This window comes from Phocoena phocoena, chromosome 15 (genome assembly GCF_963924675.1).
Source record: "Phocoena phocoena chromosome 15, mPhoPho1.1, whole genome shotgun sequence".
NCBI classification, from domain to species: domain Eukaryota; kingdom Metazoa; phylum Chordata; class Mammalia; order Artiodactyla; family Phocoenidae; genus Phocoena; species Phocoena phocoena.
The window spans coordinates 36,011,063-36,031,873 of record NC_089233.1 but is presented as its reverse complement, the minus strand read 5'-3'; the positions used below and the strand labels follow the sequence as shown (position 1 = coordinate 36,031,873).

The following is a 20,811-nucleotide window of genomic DNA, read 5'->3' as shown; positions in this document are numbered from 1 at the left end:
CACCAACCATAGGCCCAAAGGGGCCCTGGGAGGAGTCCAGCCAGAGCTGTAGCCTGGAAGGAGTGAGGCCAGGAGCAGGACAGCCACTGGCCGAGTGGGGCGAGGCAGGACATGTGACCCTCCTCCTCTCAGCTCCAGCCTTCTGCCGCTGCCTCCCCTGTCAACACCAGAAACCAGAAACCAGAACTGCAGAGACCCAAGGCCCCTGGCAGAGCAGGGATGTGGGGTGGGTGGAGGGAGCAGGCGCTGTGACAGTCCCTGGGGTGTGTTCCCTTTGCGGCTGGGGAAGGTGGCTCTGCAGGGCTGTGGGGAGGCAATGGGCCCCCAGCCCAGAGTCCTGAGGGGGATGTGAGCATCCCCAGGCCTGTGGAGGGACTCCTGAGCCCAAGGCCCTGGGCTCAGCCTCTGGGGAGGGGATCCCCGGGGGTCTTGGGGAAATCAGAGTGTGTGGGAAGGAAGATGACTAGGCATGTCCCCGCCCCACACACAGGGGTGAGCTCTGATATCTTGAGAAGATGGTGGCAGGAGAGATGCCCACGGCAATGGCCATCAACATGTTGAGAGACATGTCCCCCCTCGCAATCAGCCAGGCCTGACCAGGCCCAGCCGCCAGCTACCAGGACAAGAACAGGACCCTGGTTGCTTCCAGGACAAATAAAGTCTCCAGGGATGGGGGGAGGGGTAGGGGGCTGCTTCCCCTGGACTGAGACCCCAAGACATCCCCAGCTACAGGCCAGGAGCTTCAGGGGACCTGAGGGACCCCTCAGCCTCCATCCCCTGCCAGGGGTCCAGGCATGTCTGGAGCCGTGCTTGAGGAGCCAGAGGGACCCCCTCCCCCCAGACCCTGGGGCCTGTACCTGGCTCACCTGGAAGCACTCCCTGCAGCCAGCCCTGTCCCAGGTGCCACAATATGTCCACTTGTTTCCTCCCACCAGCCCAGGGGGTGGAGGGTGCCATCTCCATGAGCTGTGAGGAGGCAGAGCTCTGAGGGGCCAAGTCACTGCCCTGAGGCCACCAGATTGTCACTACAGAGGGTGGGGTAAGGCTGGCATCTACCTTGGAGCCCATTCTTTCTGCTCAGCTGGGGAGGGGGCATCTCGAGTGTCCCTGTCTTTTCTCTGGTTCCTGCCCCCGTGTCAGCCTGGGACCCTGAGCCCTACAGTCCCCTTACTGTCTCCATCCTGTGGGGTCACCCTGCCCCGTTTCCTCTGGCCCTGAAATTAACGGCCTCCGGGTCGGCAGTGTGGCACACTGTGATAATAATGATTGACGGGATGGCCTTATACAGCTGGATGAAGAGCAGAGCAAGCCGGAGCTTGCACCGTGGGAGGTCCCAGGGTGGCTGGAAGTAGGGGTCAGGGAGTGCCTGAGTAAGAGGGAGGCCTGGGCATGGTTTGGGGGAGGCACAAGTGAGGTGGCGAGAGGGTAGTGGGAGACCCCCTCCCTTGGCCTGGCCGCCCCACCCAACTGGCCACCATTGTCCTCCTCCCATGGTCAATTCTGGGCCCTGCCTGACCCCACCCCCATACCCTAAAATGTATTGACAAGAATCCTCTCCAAGCCCCCTACAGGCAGGAGAGCCCACCTTCCTGGGGATGGGAATGCTGTGAGGCAACATTTTACCATTGAGGTATGAACAAAGTCAATTTGTGGGCAAAAATAAAAATTCACTGAATGCACATGTATTCAGTGCCTACTGTGTGTGCCTGACTCTTTTCCAGAAGTGGGCTCCAAATCCCAGGATTCTTGGTCCTTTGAGGCCCAGCTCCAACCCTAGCAGCCCTGGGCCCTCCCCACGCCCAACCAGCCCCGACCTGGCCCTTCATCAGGGCTGTCTGGCCTGGGCCACCTCTCAGCCCCAGGGAGGCTCTATGGGGCCTCTGTGCCCTGAGGTCCTGAAAAGGAAAAAACACCCTGCTTTCCCTCTCCTACACTCACAGTCACACACCAACACTTCTCACACCAAATGTGTGGGATTTTTCACACCCACCATTTTCCAATTTCCTGTGGACACCAACTAAGATTTCTATGACTTAATTCTGACACTGACAGAATTTAGCACAGACCCCACATGTTAAAGGCTCAGTCCTACAATACTGCTCCCACTTCAGATGCCAATCCCAGGTAGTGGGTCCCCAGGTTACCCACATCTGTCTGACTTGGCTACAGATCATGTGTTCCCATGACCCCCTTCTTGGGTTTAATAATTTGCCAGAAGGGCTCACAGAACCCAGGAAAACAGTTTCCTTACTAAGATACGGGTTTAGGGAGTTCCCTGGTGGTCTAGTGGTTAGGATTCGGCACTTTCACTGCCATGACCGGGGTTCAATTCCTGGTTGGGGAACTGAGATCCTGCAAGCCCCGAGGTATGGCCAAAAAATAAATAAATAAAATAAAATAAAATAAAATAAAATTGTTGGGACTTCCCTGGTGACGCAGTGGTTAAGAATCTGCCTGCCAATGCAGGGGACACGGGTTCGAGCTCTGGTCCTGGAATATTCCCACGTGCTGCAGAGCAATGAAGACTGTGTGCCACAACTACTGAGCCTGCACTCTAGAACCGGCGAGACACAACTACTGAGCCCACGTGCCACAACTACTGAAGCCCGCGCACCTAGAGCCCATGCTCCACAACAAAGAGAAGCCACTGCAATGAGAAACCCACACGCCACAACGAAGAGTAGCCCCCACTCGCGGCAACTAGAGAAAGCCTGCGCACAGCAATGAAGACCCAACTCAGCCATAAATAAATAAATTTATATTAAAAAAAAAGAATCCACCTTCCACTGCAGGGGACACAGGTTTGATCTCTGGTCAGGGAACTAAGATCCCATATGCCGTTGGACAACTAAGTCCATGCGCTGCAACTACTGAGCCCGCATGCTGCGACTAAGACCTGATGCAGCCAAAAATTTTAATTAATTAATTTTAAAAAAGACTGCTCCTTTAAAAAAACAAATAAGTAAAATTGTTTAAAGGAAAAAGATGGTGGATATTATGGCATGTGAATTAAATCTCAATTAAAAAAGAAAAATGTGGGAGTTTGGGATTAGCAGATGCAAACTATTACATATAGAATGGATAAACAACAAGGTCCTACTCTATAGCACAGAGAACTATATTTAATACCCTGTGATAAACCATAACATAAAAGAATATGAAAAAGAACATATATGTATAACTGAATCACTTTGCTGTACAGCAGAAATAAACACAGCATTGTAAATCAACTATACTTCAATAAAACAAATTTTTTAACAATGAAAGGGAATTCCCTGGAGGTCCAGTGGTTAGGACTCTGTGCTTACACTGCTGAGAGCCCGGGTTCAATCCCTGGTTGGAGAATTAAAATCCCACAAGGGGCGCAGCGTGGCTAAAAAAAAAAAGTTACGGGTTTATCATGAAGGACATGGCTGAGGAACAGCCAGATGGAAGAGATGCACTAGACAAGGTATGAGGGAAGGGGCGAGGAGCTTCCATGCCCTCTCTGGGTGCACCACCCTTCCAGCACCTCTGGGTGTTCACCAACCCGAGGCTCTCCAAATCCCATAGTTCACGGATGTGTATGGAGGGTTCATCACATGGGCGTGACTGATCATTAACTCAATCTCCAGACCCTGTTCCCTCCCCAGAGGATGGGGCTGAAAGTTCTAAGTTTCTAATCAAGCCTTGGTCTTTCTGGTGGCAGCCCTCATCCTGAACCTAACCACCCAGAGCCACCACATTAGAACAAATGACACTCCTGTCACCCAGGAAATTCCAAGGGATTTGGGAACTCTGTGTCCGGAACCACAGGCAGAGATCAAATATACTGTATAATTCTCTCTTTTTTTAAATAAATTTATTTTATTATTTTATTTTATTTATTTATTGTTTCTGGCTGCGTTGAGTCTTCATTGCTGCGTGTGGGCTTTTCTCTGGTCACGGCGAGCAGGGGCTACTCTTCGCTGCGGTTCGTGGGTTCGTGGGCTTCTCATCGTGGTAGCTCCTCTTGTTGCGGAGCATGGGCTCTGGGCGCGCGGGCTTCAGTAGTTGTGGCACGTGGGCTCAGTAGTTGTGACTCGCGGGCTCTAGAGAGCAGGCTCAGTAGTCGTGGCACACAGGCTTAGTTGCTCCGTGGTGTGCGGGATCTTCCTGGACCAGGGATCGAACCCGTGTCCCCTACACTGGCAGGTGGATTCTCAACCATTGCACCACTAGGGAAGCCCTACTGTATATTTCTTGTTATGTCACAGGACCTCATACTCCTGGGCCCCCTCTACCTGGAAAACCAGCCACTAGGTAGGGTCCCTGAGGTTTCCCCTTCCTGTGGTCCTTGACCCAAAAGGGGACAGTGGGACCTCCAGCATCACCTTCCCCTGGTGACCTCTTTTCCAGCCTTCACTGCCTCAGTCATTTTCAGTTCATAAGACCGTCCACACAGAAGAGAAATTTTACAAAGTAAACGTAAAGTAAAAGTACAGTCTTTCCGTCTTCATTGCCCCCAATTACAGTTCTCATTTCTGGTGGATTGGACCTTGTCCCTCTGGATGTTTTGGTGCAGAGACAATCCGAAGTAGGTGTATCTGTTCTCTGGGGCTGCCACAATAAACCACCACGAACGGTGTGTCTTTTCTTTTCTTTTTTTTTTTGGAACAAGGAATAGCAATTTGAATCAGAAAGCTAGCAGACCCAGAAGGTGGCAGACTAGCATCTAAAAAACAAAACAAAACAAAACATTTTACCTCAGTCCAAATTCCGACTCCTTTTATAGAGAAGAGAGGAAGAGCAGAGGCCCACTGTGGCGCCCACCAGTGGCTGAGCGGGACCACTACCTGTGGTCATTGACAGTTTCTCGCTTTGGGGAGGGGTCCGCTGCTGCGCCCACCAATGGCTGAGCGGGGGTTGCTAGAGCAGCGAGGCTGCTATAGCTGGCGCCTGCCCCGCCCCTATTACAATTCTTCTCCCTCTCCCTCTTACACGCTGTTAGATGCCTTTTCCCCAGGGGCTCAGACTCACCCTCCTGGAATTCAGGCTTCAGGTCATGCTTCGGAGCCATTTACAAGCGATTCGCCGCCTCCTCCTCCTTCTCCTCACCCCCGACTACTGCCCCCTGCTCTCTATCCCACCCAATTCCGCGTCAGGCTCGCCGTCAGGCACGGCCAGCTCTACATCCTGGGCCCGATTTACCAGCGCCCGCAGATCTCACAGCATCGCGACTCGCGCAGCCGCCGCTCCAGCCAATGAACTTTGTGTCTCAAAGCAACAGAATTTTATTCTCTCTCACTTCTGGAGTTCAGAAGTCCAAAATCTGGTTGTCACTCCCTCTGAAGGTTCTAGGGGAGGATCCTTCCCTGCCTCTTTCAGCTTCTGGTGGGTCCAGCATTCCTTGGCTTATGGACACGTTACTCCAATCTCTGCTTCCATCTTCACATGGCCTTCTTGCCTGTGTCTCTCTGTGTGTCTGTGTCCCCATCCCCTTTCTTTGCCCTTAGAAAGACACCAGTCATTGGATTTAGAGCCCACCCTAAATCCATGATGATTTCCGCTTGATATCCTTAACTTTTTACGTCTGCAAAGACCGTATTTCCAAATAAGGTCACATTCACAACTACTGGGGGTTAAGACTTGAATGCATCTTTTGGGGGACACAATAAATTGTATTTATTATACAATAAAGTGTGGAGAAGACACATTTCTCTAACCACAAACTAGAATTTTTAAAACTTTGTCTTTTGAAATAATCTTATATTCAGAGAAAAGCTGAAAAAAAAGTATAGAGTTTTCCCATATATCCTCCACCCAGCTTTCCCTAATGTTAGCATCTTACATAACCATAGTAATCAACCATAGAAAAGAACATTGATACAATCCCATTAACTAAAGCCCTCAAATTTCACCAGATTTTCCACTAATGTCCTTCTCGGGTCCAGGATCTAACCCAGGATCCCAAATGTATTTCTCTGTCATGTCTCCTTAGCCTCCTCCAATCAGTGACAACCACCTAGAATATTTGTACAGCCATTAGTAATTTAAAATGTATGTATGATCCAAATTTTCATTAGTTCTACTTTATTTTAAAAATATGAACCATGGAGGGACTTCCCTGGTGTCCCAGTGGTTAAGAATCATCCTGCCAATGCAGGGGACACGGGTTCGAGCCCTGGTCCAGGAAGATCCCACATGCCATGGAGCAACTAAGTCCATGTGCCACAACTACTGAAGCCCGTGCGCCTGGAGCCCATGTTCCACAAGAGAAGCCAATGCAATGAGAAGCCCGCGCACCACAACGAAGAGTAGCCCCTGCTTGCCACAACTACAGAAAAGCCCGCGTGCAGCAACGAAGACCCAATACAGTCCCAAAGCAGCCAAAAATAAATTAATTAAAAAAATTTTTACTTTTCAAGCTACTAAAGAAAAAGAGATAAAGTTTCAAGATATATTTATCCCAGGATTGAAACTGAAACTGAATACTTTAGAAATGAGAACCACCATCTCCTGTGGATACATGTGCCTAAGCATAGGGCACATTTGTAATATGATTCCAATGGTACACTCGCTGGAGTACACATCCCTTCCTCACCTATGTAAAGGCCACTTACACCATCTGATTGAAAAATGTACAGTGAAGCCAGTATCCACCAACGCCAATGAGGGCAGGATCAATACAAAACATATCAGTGATCTTTGCAAGTACTGTTTAAACAATGATTTTAATGTGAAAGAAGTTATGAATATAGGCAGAAAATGCGTGTCTAGAATCAAGGAACAAAAGATATTTTAGTTTCACTTTTTGGTATTTAAAATGAAATTATAGGGGTGGGATAGGGAGAGTGGGAGGGAGACACAAGAGGGAGGAGATATGGGGATACATGTATATGTATAGCTGATTCACTTTGTTATAAAGTAGAAACTAACACACCATTGTAAAGCAATTATACTTCAATAAAGATGTTTAAAATCTTAAAAATAAAGTGAAATTATATAAAGTAACTGAAATTATGGCTATGGATATACAAACCATTCTTGAGGGAGCAGTTTTAATATATATGCCACTTTTTAAAAATTTTTATTTATTTATTTATTTTTGGCTGTGTTGGGTCTTCGTTGCTGCGCGGGGGCTTTCTCTATTTGCGGCAAGCAGGGGCTACTCTTCGTTGCAGTGTGCGGGCTTCTCATTGCGGTGGCTTCTCTTGTGGGGCACGGGCTCTAGGCACACAGGCTTCAGTAGTTGTAGAACGTGGGCTTAGTTGCTCCGTGGCATGTGAGATCTTCCAGGACCAGGGCTCGAACCCGTGTCCCCTGCATTGGCAGGCAGATTCTTAACCACTGCGCCACCAGGGAAGCCCCTATATGCCACTTCTTGATCCTTCATTTTTTATCTTTGTTTGTTTGTTTGTTTTGGCCGCATGGTTTGTGGGATCTTAATTCCCCAGCCAGGGACTGAACATGGGCCCTCGGCAGTGAAAGCCCTGAATCCTAACCACTAGATGACCAGGGAACTCCCGATATTCACCATTTTAGAGTGTACAATTTTGTGGCTTTTAGTATATTTACAACGCTGTGCAACCATCATCATTATCTAATCACAGAACATTGTCATTACCCCAAAAGAAACCCAGTCCCCTTTTAGCAGTCACTTCCCATTTCCCCCCAAATCTCCCAGCCACCGGCAATCACTAATCTACTTTGTCTCTATAGATTTGCCTGTCCTGGGCATTTCACATGAATGGAATCATGCAGTATTTGTCCTTTTGTGTCTGGCTTCTTTCACCAGAGTATGGTTGGTCTCCCAGGTTCCTTCGCGGTGTAGCAGATATCTGTATTTTGTCTCTTATTATGGCTGAACAATATTGCATTGCAGGGATAGCCCACATTTATTTATCCAGTCATCATTAGATGGACATCCGAGTTACGTTATATTTGTTTCACTGTTATCAATAATTCAAAAAGCCTTGAAGCTAAATCCGTGTCGCGTCAGCATAGGCCAAGGAGCGAAATTGCGATGCAACAACTATGTCAGAAGGATAAACAGGAGGTCTTCTAGTTATTCGGTAACGGGGGGTGGGGGAGGGGAGACCAGACAAAACACCCCTTCGCTCTGTGCACACGACCTCTGTGCTTTTCCTCGGTCAACGTGGAGAGCGGATTACGATCTCACCCATGTTTCCCGCCGTGGACAATGTATGGCTGATTCTCCTGGCGGCCGGGAGGGGGCGCGCGCGGACGCCGTCGGGCCCAGTGGACCCCGGAAGCCCACCCAGGCCCTTTTGAGACCTGGGCATCGGCTCTAACTTGCCTTCTGCGGGGGTGGCGGGGAGGGTGGCGTTTGGGCCAGAAAGGATTCCTCAGCAATGACCCGGCATTTGGCCCGCCATCCGAAGAATGCGGTGACATCCTTACTCTACCCCGAATTCCAACATAAATCGCAATACTAATTGCAGGCCCCCCTTTCGATCTCCTTCCTTCCTTCCTTCCTTCCTTCCTTCCTTCCTTCTTTCTTTCACAACGCTTTTTACAAAATCAATTTTCTTGAAATACAGTTGACATAGGATAAAAATTTCCCTTTGGAAATGTACATTTGCCATATACAAATATAACCACTGCCCCAATCGAGAAATGGAACATTTCCATAATCCAAAACATTCCCTCAGATAGCACAAACTATTGATATATAGCAAGGTATATAACTTTAAACAAACTATATAACTCGATCACTTATTATATCTATTTTATTATGTCTCCTCCATTGACCCTACAATATGGGTTCCTGGAGAGCAGGATCTTTATTTTGTTCACTGAGGTTCCCAAGTTCACAGTGTCGAGTAAATAGTAGCTATTGAACACACATTTGTTGAATAAATAAATTCCAGGGGACTTCACTGGCAGTGCAGTGGTTAAGACTCCGTGCTTCCACCTTCCACTGCAGGGGGAACAGGTTCGATCCCTGGTTTGGGGGGCAATGAGAAACTTAATTTTCAATCAATTAAAATTAGAGACAAGTCCCTAAGCAGTATCAGTATTTTGAAACGATTTGATAATATATATAAATAAATAAATAAATTCCAAAACATGAGAGAATCAAGTGGAAAGGGAGAAATTATCAAACCTTTAGAAAAAGGTAAAAGCAAATGCTATGAGTTGAATTATGTCCCCACCCCCCCACCCAAAGAAGTTTAAGTCCTAATCCCCAGTGCCTGTGAATGTGACCTTGTTTAGAAACAGGGTCTTTGCAGATGATTGAGTTAGGTGAAGTCATTAGGGTGGACACAACCGAAACGACAGGTGTCCTTTTAAAAAGGGGAAATCTGAACACGGAAATGCACATGGGGAGAACACTGTGTGCAGACAAAGCAGAGATCAGGGTAATGCATCTAGAAGCCAAGGAGAGAGGCCTGGAACAGATTCTCCCTCCCAGCCCTCAGAAGGAGCCCACCCAATCCACACCTTGATCTCAAACTTCTGGCTTCCAGAACTACCAGGAAAAATTTTCTGTTGTTTAAGCCACTCAGTTTGTGATACCTTGTTCAGCATCTCTGACAAACTAATACAGAAACTATCCAGTATTTATTCAAGTAAGTATGGGAAGAACTTGCTTAGGATAATTTTAAAAAACAGAGAAACTCAAATTGGAAAAGACCGCTAGATGCAGCTGTGTAGGGAATTCCCTGGTGGTCCAGTGGTTAGGACTCTGTGCTTTCACTGCCAAGGACACGGGTTCAATCCCTGGTTGGGAAACTAAGATCCCACAAGCTGCGAGGTGCCACCAAAAAATAAACAAACAAACAAACAAATAAATAAAGATTCAGATGTGTAAACACACACACCTATCATACACCTATTTTCCCAACCTCCTCCCCCACCAAATGTAAATAATAAAATATTTCCATCACATGTGGAACACTAGGGTTAATCTGAGTTCAATAAAAATGTTTCTTAAATCAGTAAGAAAAAGATGAACAAGATAATAGAAAAATGAAAGTGCAGCTGTTCTCAAGGTGTGTTCTGGTGGCCCCTGGGGGTTCCCAAAGACTTTTCAGAAGATCCATGATTATTTTCATAGTAATACTGAGACAATGTTTGCCTTTTTCACTGTGATGACTTTGCACTGATGATGCAGAAGCAATGGTGACTCTTAGTGTGAATCAAGGCAGTGACACCAAACTGACAGAATTTATTGCCAATGATAAAATTCTAAGTCTTCTGGCAAAAAGTACAATTTTGGAAAACTTGTATGCCACCTTTAGCTTCACAGCTTCCCAATATTGCCAGACTTTTGTGTTAAGATTGGTGGCAGTATTAATGAATGTTATACATTTTATTTATATTGTATAATGAGATGTGTCAACATTTGCAAGATCTGTATAAGTCAATGAACAAATATTTTCGAAAAGACCAACACATGATTTATGAAATCACATGAGGGTAAAAGAGCCTTTCAAAGTGCAAGACAGATCAATGGATTTTCATGTAATAGAACACAAAAAGCTCACTGATAACATCTCAGATTCCATGTTGCAACTAACCTTCAAAAAACTACCATGTTTTGAGTGTTGGTGTAGTATCAAAGAAGAATATCTACAATTATCTGAAAAGGATATTAAAATATTCCTTCCTTTTCCAGTTTTTTATATGTGAAGCTAAATTTTCTTCACGTACTTCAACCAAAGCAGCGTATCCCAATAGAGTGAAGGCAGACACAGATATGCGAACCCAGCTGTCTTTTCTCAAACGTGATATTAAATAGATTTTTTTCTTCTTTTTTTGGCCATACCACACGGGATCTTAGTTCCGCGACCAGGGATCGAATCCGTGTCCCCTGCGGTGGGAGTGAGGAGTCTTAACCATTGGACAACCAGGGAAGTCCCCAAACAGATTTTTTTTTTTAATGTAGAACATTGCCACTCTTCTCACTCATTTTTGGTTTGAAGATACAGTTATGCAGTGAATTTATTATTGCTATTTTAAATTCTCATGTTAAATTTCTGATATTGTAAACATTGATAGATGTAACCTACACAACCAAAAGCTCTTCAAGCTGCTCAATAATTTAAAGAGTATAATCACTCTTTAAAGGGGTCCTGAGACCAAAAAGCCTGAGAACCGCTGGACTACGGAATATAAATGTTGGAACCCACGACCCACAGGATAATACTCTGTGAATTCTAACAATGACTCCATGAGGTAAGTGATGTTATTATACCCATTTATCAGATGAGAAAACTGAGAGACAGGGAAGCAGTTGCTTGTCATACAGCAAGCTAACGCCAGAGCTGGGATTTGAACACAGGCATCTGACTCCAAGCTTGTGCACTTCCTTGGGGACAATCTGGCAACATGTTTAAAAAGCTCTTATGGACTTCCCTGGTGACACAGTGGTTAAGAATCCGCCTGCCAATGCAGAGGACAAGGGTTTGATCCCTGGTTCGGGAAGATCCCATATGCTGCAACTAAGCCCGTGTGCCACAACTAGTGTGCTTGTGCTCTAGAGCTTGCGAGCCACAACTACTGAGCCCTCGTGCCACAACTACTGAAGCCCGCGTGCCTAGAGCCCATGTTCTGCAACAGGAGAAGCCACCGCAATGAGAAGCCCGCGCACCACAACCAAGAGTAGCCCCCGCTCGCAACAACTAGAAAAAGCCCGCGCGCAGCAACGAAGAACCAATGCAGACAAAAATGAATAAATAATTTTTTAAAAAACTTATCAAAAATAAAATAAAAAGCTCTTAAGACATTTGCCTTCTTTTACTATTTTTTGAAATTTCAAGAAAGGGAATAATCAGATGTCAGGAATTTAGATACAAAGATATTTATAACGTAATAAAATTAGAAACAACCAGTAGTTAGTGGATTATTAATAGATAATGGCAAATAAATTCATGAAGGCCTTTGAATGACTCTGAAGAATACCCAGGAAATGACCTGGCCCCTGGAGAAAGGATTGGAGTTCGGTGGAAGCCGTGGCTGCTGAACCGAGGGTGGTGATCAGGGATCTGCAGAGCCAGGGCGGCGGTGGCGGGGTGAGGCGGGGGAGGAGGGAGCTAGGAGCCTTTGTAGAGGCAGTTGCAGGTTCTGCTGATATTTGGACTTGAGGAGGAGGATACAGGAGAACGCGGGAGAACTGGAGGACACGGCGGATGCAGAAGATGCGGAGAACGTGGGAAATGCCTGAAGTCCGGGTCAGGCAGGCCTCATGGCACCTGGACCTGCACCTGCTGGGAGCCCAGGAGCAGCTTTAGAGCAAGAGAAAGAAAGGAGGAGAAGAAGAGGGGTGTCCGGGGAGTGACGTTTTCTAGAGAGCAGCAGCGTCTTCATTCTGCCAACGTTAGGACGCGCAGCTAAAAGAGTGGGGGCTCTAGCGGGGCGAAGGGGGACGGGCGGAGGGCTGCGGAGGGTCGCAGTGAGCGGAGGGCCCGGGGCGCCGTGCAGGAGGGGAGGCGGGTGAGAGGCAGGGCGGGTGTCAGCTCGGAGGATGCTGGGCCACTCTGATCGCCACACGCCAAGTGTCCAGGAAAGCAGCCCCCAGGCCCCGCAGCTCCCCGTGTGGGAGCAATCCCGGTCTCCACCGCCCAGGGTAGTCAGAGAATCAGTGTGCAGTGACTGTGTGCTGTGAGTGCGGGCTGGACCGATGGGCGAAGGCCGGGATGATGGACGAGGTCTGCACCTGTGGCGGGGGAGGGTGGGGGAGCACCAATAACGAGGGAGGGGCCAATGGCGAGGGCTGGACCGAGGGTCGGGGAGGGACCAATGGCAAAAATGCTGCGTCCTCAGGGATGCTGGGCGGAGCGGAATCAGTAGATTTGATGAGCATACTGAAAGTTCTTCCCTCTGCTCGCTCACGAGAACGACGGAGACGATCGAGGCCTTTAAACAAATGCTGTGACTTCCTCTGCGTGGAGCCAAGGTCAAACACTGGGGGAGGTCGGGTGGTCTCAGTTAAACCCACCCACCTTGTCCTGGGAGAGCCCCGCCCAAAACTCGAAGTCTGGCCACTGGAAGGCTGAACCCCGCCCCCCGGGGGCCACCGCCCAATAACGGCATGGTCCTGCCCCCTCGCGAGCCCTGGCTCCGCCCCCGCACGGGATTGGTCAGGCCGCCAGTTCTGCCCCGCGAGGGGAAGACCCGGAGAAATCGAGCTAGCTCAAGGAATGGGCCCCCACAAGCCCTGCTGCGCATGCTCGCTCCGTGACCCCAGCTTGAGGTGACTGCCCGAACCCAGACGGGGGCCCCAGGCACGGAGGCTGAGGGACCTGCCGCGGCTCGGTCTCCGGAGAGGGAGGGCCCCGCTGCCGTCGCCGACCGGCCGGTGCCCGGTGAGGACGGGCCCCAGCGGATCGGGGAGGGTCTCGGGTCCCTGCCGGGCTCCTCTGGGGATCCCCAAGGGCTGCTGATGCTGGGGGGTGCCCCCCAGCTCTGCATCCCAGCGCTCAGGCCGCCTCCTTGTCCTTCACCAGCGATTCAGCTCTTCTCCTCGCTCGTCCTTCCCCCACCCACCCTACCCCAGGACTGAGCCCTCACACCCCAAGTCAGGGAGCCCCACATTGGTCTGCCTTTCCTTGACCGTGTCCGCCCCGCCCAGTACTGCCCCCGCCCTGCACCCATCCCCAGTCCCGTCCCATCCTTGTGGCTCTAGAGATGCTCGCAGGGATGGCAGTTGGAGGTCTGAGATGTTGGGGCGGGGGAGGCACTCCGGAGGCTTAGGAGGTGGCGGTAATGATGCGAGAGGAGAGAGGCGGGGAGCAGGGGCCATTTGGGCGCAGCATAGACAGGTCTTAGGACAAATTGCAGTGGGTAAGGAGGAGTAAAAGTAACTAAGATTCCAAGCCATGGTGATTAGGGTAAAGAGGTGCCATTACATGAAATTCCCACTTTGGGGAAGCTGTTCCCTGCACACTATAGAGTAGCAGTTGTTGACCCATTCTGGGTCTTACTGCTGCTTTGAAAATCTCTCTGTAAGGATGTGTACCTGCATATCTAAGTGGGTCCATCATCCCACGAGCAGCCCTCCAAGAACCACATGGGACAGCAATTATAGAAGGGGCATCTGTCAGTATCACTGGTAACTTGAAGACTTCACCCTTGCCTGCCTGCCTGCTCTTGAGAGCCCCTGCGAAGTTCACCACTACTCCCATTACATAGGTGAAACCAGCCCAGAGAGTGTAAGGGGTTGGCCTCTTAGCTGAGAATGCAGGTGTTGGTGGACATTGATGGTATTTCTCTCCCATACATATGAAGGTAATGGTAATTCTGTTAATCCATCATCAGTTTCCAGGCAATGATCCTGGCTTTCTTTTTTTTTTTTTTTTTTTGGCCACGCCATTTGTGGGATTTTAGTTCCCCAATCAGGGATCGAACCTGCGCCCTCGGCAGTGAGAACAGGGAGTTCTAACCACTGGACCGCCAGGTAATTCCCATGATCCTGGCTTTCAGAACCTCACCATCAAGGGATTGGACCTCGTATTAGTTACCTACTGCTGCCATAACAAATTACCACAAATTTAGTGGATTAAAACAACACAGCTTTGTAAAAGTCATGCAGTGCTGGAGGTCAGAGGTCTGACATGGGCCTCACTGGGTTAAAATCAAGGTGTGGGCAGGGCTGTAACCCTTCCAGGGGACTCTAGGAGAGACAGTCTGTTTCTTTGTCTTTTCTAGAAGCCTCCAGCATTCCTTGGCTCATATCCCCCTCCCTCCACCTTCAATGCCAGCAACATCGAATCTCTCCTCTCGCTGACCCTGCCTCCATCATCACACCACTTTTTCTGACTCTTCTACCTGCGTTTCCTGCTTTTTAGGATCGTTGTGATTGTGATGGAACCACCTGGACAATCCAAGATAATCTCCTAGTTTAGTAACCTTCACGCCATCTGCAAACTTAATTCCCCCTTTGCCATGTAAGGTAACATATTTACAGGTTCCAGGGATCAGGACCTAGACAGCTTTAGCGATGGGCAGCGGGGAGGCATTATTCTGCCTCCCAAGGTGTCTAAGAAGCTCCTGCCAGTTCTTAACATTGTGTGGTTTGGGGTTTACACTGAGCCATCTTACAATATCATGACAGCTGGCTAGGGTAAATGGGTGACTGGAGACCCATAGCAATATCAAACCATCCGACTGGGGATGCAGGTGGAGGGTGTAAAGTGAGTGAAGTAAGGTAAACTATTAAGCCTTTTGATCTTTTTAATTCATTTCTGCTTCACTTCTAAAAATTCTGTTAATTCAATGAACTTTTATTGAGTAAAAAGTTAATTTTCAAAATAGATGTTTTAGGCTTAAAATAGCTGCCTGTCAACTCTTCCATTCACATCTCAAAAATAAATTGCTAGAAGGTTAGGGATGAATCCAGAAAAGAGACTGATCCAGCCTGAGGAACTGTCCACCCCTGTATGTGGAGTGGTGGAAAAACAGTTCAGCTATGAACTAGAAATTAGAAACTTCTTAAACAGAGGGCCCATGGCATCATCCATTTTTCACAAAGTATCAGAATCAAATAGGGTACTGGTAAAAAAAAAAAAAAAAAATGTAGATTCTCAGGTCCCTCTCCAGACCCACTGAGAAAGAAGTCTGGGGGTGGAGGAGTCCAGAACTGTGCATTTTTAACAAGAATTCTGGGTGATTCTTAGGTATCATGAAGTGGGGAAACCACTGATTATAGACTTAATTTCTCTTTTCTCAATACATAAGTTTTATTGAGATAATTTACATACCATGCAATTCACTCACTCACAATGTACAATTCAATGGCTTTTAGGAAATTCACCAAGTTGTGCAGCCATCACCACAATCAGTTTTAGAACTTTTTCATCACCCCAGAAACCCCATACATACTAGAATTCACTCCTCACTCTTCTGGTCCCCATCCCTCCCACCCCCAGCCCTAGACAATCACAAATCTACTTTCTGTCTCTATGGATTTTTCTACTCTATAGATTTTCTATAGACTCCAGGTCATTTTATAGAAATGGAGTGTATAATATGTGATCTTTCATGACTGGCTTCTTTCACTTAGCTAATTTTTCCAAGGTTCACCCATGTCGTGGCATGAATTTTTTTAATTATCAAATAATATTCCATTGTGTGGATACATCACATTTATTCATTTATCTGTTGATAGATATTTGGGCTCTTTCACTTTTTGGCATCTATGAATAATGCTGCTGCAAATATTCATGTACAAGTTTTTATGTAGACATCAGTTTCCATTTCTCTTGGGGATACACTTAGGAGTGGAATTGCTGGATCATATGGTAATTCTATGTTTAACCTTTTGAGAAATCATCAGACTGTTTTCCAAAGTGGCTGCACTATTTACATCCCCACCAGCAGGGTATGAGGGTTCCATTTTCTCCTCATCCTCACCAACACTTGTTATTGTCTGGTTTTTTTGTTTTGTTTTATTAGATCCATTCTAGTAGTGTGAAATAGTATCTCATTATAGTTTGATCTGCATTTCCCTCATGACTAATGATGTTGAACATCTTGTGCTTACTGGCCACTTGTATATTTTCTTTGGAGAAAGGCCTATTCAGATCCTTTGCCCATTTTAAAAATTGAGTTATTTGTCTTTTTATTACTGAGTTATGTGTTCTTTATAAATTCTAGATACAAGTCCCTTATCAGATGTATGATCTGCAAAAATGTTCTCCCATCCTATGGGCTGCCTTTTAATTCTCTTGATGGTGTCCTTTGACTCAAAAAAGTTTTAAATTTTGATGAAGTCAAATTTTTGTGTTTCTTTTTTGGTTACCTGTACTTTTAGTGTCGTACTGAAGAAAGCTTTGCCTAATCCAAGGTCAGGAAGATTTACTCGTTTCTTATTTTTTTTAAGAGTTTTATCACTAGCTCTCATAATTAAGTCTATGGTCATTTAGAGTTAATTATTTTTATGATGTGAGAAAGGGGTCCAACCACCTGGAGTTTCATCCCTGGACCACAGGTGTGGGCTGCTGGCCAGGGTTGTACACCAGGCCAGTCAGGGTGTGGGGGCAGGGTCCTGTGGGTGGGGCTTCCCACCATAACCCTTTCCTGCCCAGAGTGGTTCTCTGGGTCGGGGTGGGGGGTGGGGGGTAGGCAGTGTCTTTTCTGCTGGGCCCCATGTCCCCCCAGGTCCCAGGTACCACCATGTTGCCTGCCCTGTGGGGCAGGATGGGCAGAGCTGGGAAGGACCACATGGGAGGAGTAGGGGTTAGCTTATCCAGGGGCTGGACCAGGGACAGGAGGGATAATGAGACATCAATCCCAGGGGTGCCTGTGGTCAGGTGACTTGCTACCAGGAAGCATTTACCTGAGGCTACACCCACTGGAGGTGGGGGTCCTCCTCTGTCGCAGTTGGGAGGTCTCTGCTTTCGTGTCTAGTTGTCAGGTCTCTGCTTTCATGTCTAGTTGACTGAGAAGGGGAGCTTGCAGGGGGCAAGGCACCCCAACCATGCACTGGCCTTGCACCTCAGGCTCCTCTCATGGATGAAGGGGTCTTCGAAGACTTTGAGGTGCAGAGCATGGACACCTCAAGCCATGTGCATTGGAGGGGCCCAGAGAAACACAACTAAAAGCCAGGTTGGAGAAACAGGTCTAGGGGGCCAAGTAAGAGTATACGGGCCTCGGTGCTGCCTGAGTCCTGGACAGGGAGGGTGAGATGTCTGCCAAGGCGGCAATCTTGTTTCTGGGCTAAACTGGAAACTGAGAAAGACCCCGCCATCTGCCCACCACCCAATCACCCCCAACAGACAAAACAGCTAGCCCACACTGATGCCCCAGAGCCCCGGTCTCCAGGCCAGCGCTGCCCGTCATCCATTTTTTTTTCTTTTTTTTTTTGGCCATGCCATGTGGCTTGTGGGATCCTAGTTCCCTGACCAGACATTGAACCCGGGCCCCTGGCAGTGAAAGTACAGAGTCCTAATCATTGGACCACCAGGGAATTCCCTGTCATCCATCCTTTCTGCTTCTCCAGACCAGAAGCCAGAGAGCCCTCAGTGACCACGGATTCTCTGGACACCTCCACAGCCCTGTACCCACTCAGCTGAGGCAGAGCCAGCACCAGCTCAGACACAAGGTCACTGCCCTCGTGGGGTCCTAGTGTCCCCTAGCACTGGGTGCCCTGGGGCCTCTGGCCTGGGATGGGGGCCGGATCTAGTTGTAAATCTGGAGAGCTCTGCCTCCCAGGGCCCAGCCCATGTTCCTGGTGACACAGTGTCAGGGTGAAGGGCACCGGGCATTCTGGGAGTATCAGTGACCTGAGCTCATGTCCCCAAAGTACTTTTCCCTGAAGACTGGTGCTCAGGAAGATGGGTGTCCATTATCCTGGACAAGGTACCCCAGGTGCTGTACGGGCGGGCTCTGGACCCACCTCGACTGGACTCTCAGCTCTGCCTTCGTGGCTGCATGCCTCGGTGTCCTCATCTGTAACCTGGGTCAATGAGAAAGATCAACTTTCAATAACATGGGGGGGGGGCTGAAGGTTAAGTGGAAAAACCTGTAGAAGCACTTCACCCCGTGCTCAGCACCTGTGGGCCTGGATTCCTAGTAACTCAGCTGTCAGCACCTTGGTCACCCCAGTAACCCCTTGAGAGCCCTGTTTTGGGCACATTTTGCAGATGGGAAAGTGAGGTTTGGCTGGGGGAGGTGACGGACCCAAGGCTACCAAGAGAGCAGAAGCACCAGCCCAGGGTTCTCTGGCTCCATTCAGGTCCTTTCCCGGGGGCACCGAGGCAGCCCCATCTGCCCCAACCTCCAGCCCAGATTCCTGAACCCAGGCCTAAGGGCACCTCCACTAATGAGATTTTGCCTCCTGCCTTAGGACGGAGCCCTTGAACTGCTGGGTTCCTTCCAGGGAGGTGGAGGAGAAGTCCATCTGCTGGGGCCTGAGCGTGGCCTGGGGGCCAGGCCATCGGTCCCGGAATGCCCCTGCCCGAGCCCAGTGAGCAGGAGGGCGAGAGCGTGAAGGCCGGCCAGGAGCCCTCCCCTGAGTCCCCTGAGCCGGGCACAGATGTCGTCCCCGCAGCCCCCAGGAAGCCCAGAAAGTTCTCCAAACTGGTGCTGCTGACGGCCTCCAAGGACAGTGCCAAAGTGGCGGGGGCCAAGCGCAAAGGAGTGCACTGCATCATGTCCCTGGGGGTGCCCGGCCCCGCCACCCTTGCCAAAGCCCTCCTCAAGATCCATCCCGAGGCTCAGCGGGCCATCGAGGCCGCCCCCCAGGAGCCTGAGCAAAAACGCAGCAAGCTGGACACAGGTGAGGCCCCAGCCCAGCGAGCAGGGCGGGAGCAAGACCTTCCTGGGGCCGAAGTCCCCTGTCACCTGGGCAGCCAGGGGGACAGCAGGCTTGGCTGGCTCAGGGGAGTATGTGTGTGCTGTGAACATTTCTGCGTGCATCTGTCTACATTATCTCAGTGTGAATCTCTGCGTGTCTATAGGCCTCCGTGTGTGTGTGTGCGTGTGTGTGTGTGCGTGTGTTTCTCTAAGGTTCTGTCTCCCTATGTGTGTATTTGCCTAGGAGAGTAAGTTTGTGTGGGTTCTTATATGTCTGTGTTCCTGGGCCTATTTCTCTCCGTGTCTACTCTTATGTGTTTTTCATGAGATAGGGGCATCCCCAGCCACAAGCCTAGAGTTCTCAGGGGACCTGAGGGACCCCTCAGGCTCCATCGCCTGCTGGAGTCAGGGACCCCAGAGCCTGGAGGCCCCTCTGCAGCGGGCCTGGCTCACCCTTGAGCCCTTCCACCAGCCTGTTCTGCTCCAAGTGCCTCCTCATGTCCACCTGCCTCTGCCCAGTGCAGAGAGGGTTCTGTCCTCAGTATCTGTGTGGAGGCAGGGCTCAGAAGGGCCAAGTCACCACCCTGAGACCACCAGCTAGCTCACTGCAAAGGATGGGGGGGCCCCCTCTGGCTCAGAGCCCATTCTTCCAGCTGAGCTGGATGGGACAGGCCATTTCTATCCCAACTGAGACCTCTGCTCACTTCTCAGATCAGGCAGGCTCTGGGGCCATATGGACCCCACCCCATATGGCACCTTTGTGAGAATCAGGACAAAGTCATCCTTCCTCAGATGGAGAGATGAAGAGCGGAACAAGGGCTGCAGCTTGGCCCCATGGGCTCCCCTGGGCAGGTGCTCATGGGCAGTCAACACCTCTCAACCTGCCTCTCTGTCTTTACCTCCAGACCTGTCCACAGCCCTCCCCACCTCCTGCCCCGTCCTGGGCCAGGCAGCGGGGACGGAGCAGCAGCTTCCTGATGCTCAGCCCAGATTTGGCCCAAAGTTTCCTGGAAACAGCCTCTGTGTCCCTGGGCCAGTGGCCTTTGGGAGCATGTCTCTGGAGTCAGCAATCCCTGCCCCTGCTCTGGCAGCTGGGACCCCCAGGTTTGCCCCCCACCCCTTCCCCCTTTTCCTTTGACAACAGCCTGACCCATCCCCTTCTCTTCCAGACGGAAAAGAAGATGGAAGGTTGGCAGGACAGCCTGCCCCCAGTCCCTTGGTGGATGGGGAGGAGTCCACCATGGGCCCCATCGTGTCCAGGGAGGACCCGTAGCCCTGACAACTGAGGGTGCATCCTGGCTGGGTCAGTGAACTTGGCTGCAACTTCTACACGTTCCACTGGGCTTCTGCCTGCGGCCCAGCCGCTGACTGATTTTCACTTTCAACATTGTAATCTTTTTCTGATCAAGCATAATTTACTTTTGTAAGCAGAAAAAAAAAATTAAAAAGAGAATAAAAGAAGCTGTACACTAGATCCCACCACGGGTAGGTTTTTAAAATTCCATGATTCTGGGTCCTTTGAGGTCCCAGCTCCAATCCCCACCCCCCTGCTCCTGAGCCTCCCCAACCCCCACCAGCCCTTACCTGGCC

General features: G+C 49.5%; 1 protein-coding gene across 1 annotated transcript; it reads left to right on the top strand.

Moving 5' to 3' along the window:
• The first annotated feature begins 13,182 nt into the window (after positions 1 to 13,182).
• FLYWCH2 (FLYWCH family member 2) lies at positions 13,183 to 20,695 on the top strand. Its single transcript, XM_065893350.1, has 3 exons — positions 13,183 to 13,292; positions 18,773 to 19,204; positions 20,391 to 20,695. The coding sequence occupies exons 2-3, from the start codon at positions 18,874 to 18,876 to the stop codon at positions 20,492 to 20,494; spliced, it is 435 nt and encodes a 144-aa protein (XP_065749422.1). The 5' UTR covers positions 13,183 to 13,292; positions 18,773 to 18,873; the 3' UTR covers positions 20,495 to 20,695.
• Positions 20,696 to 20,811: the final 116 nt, after the last annotated feature.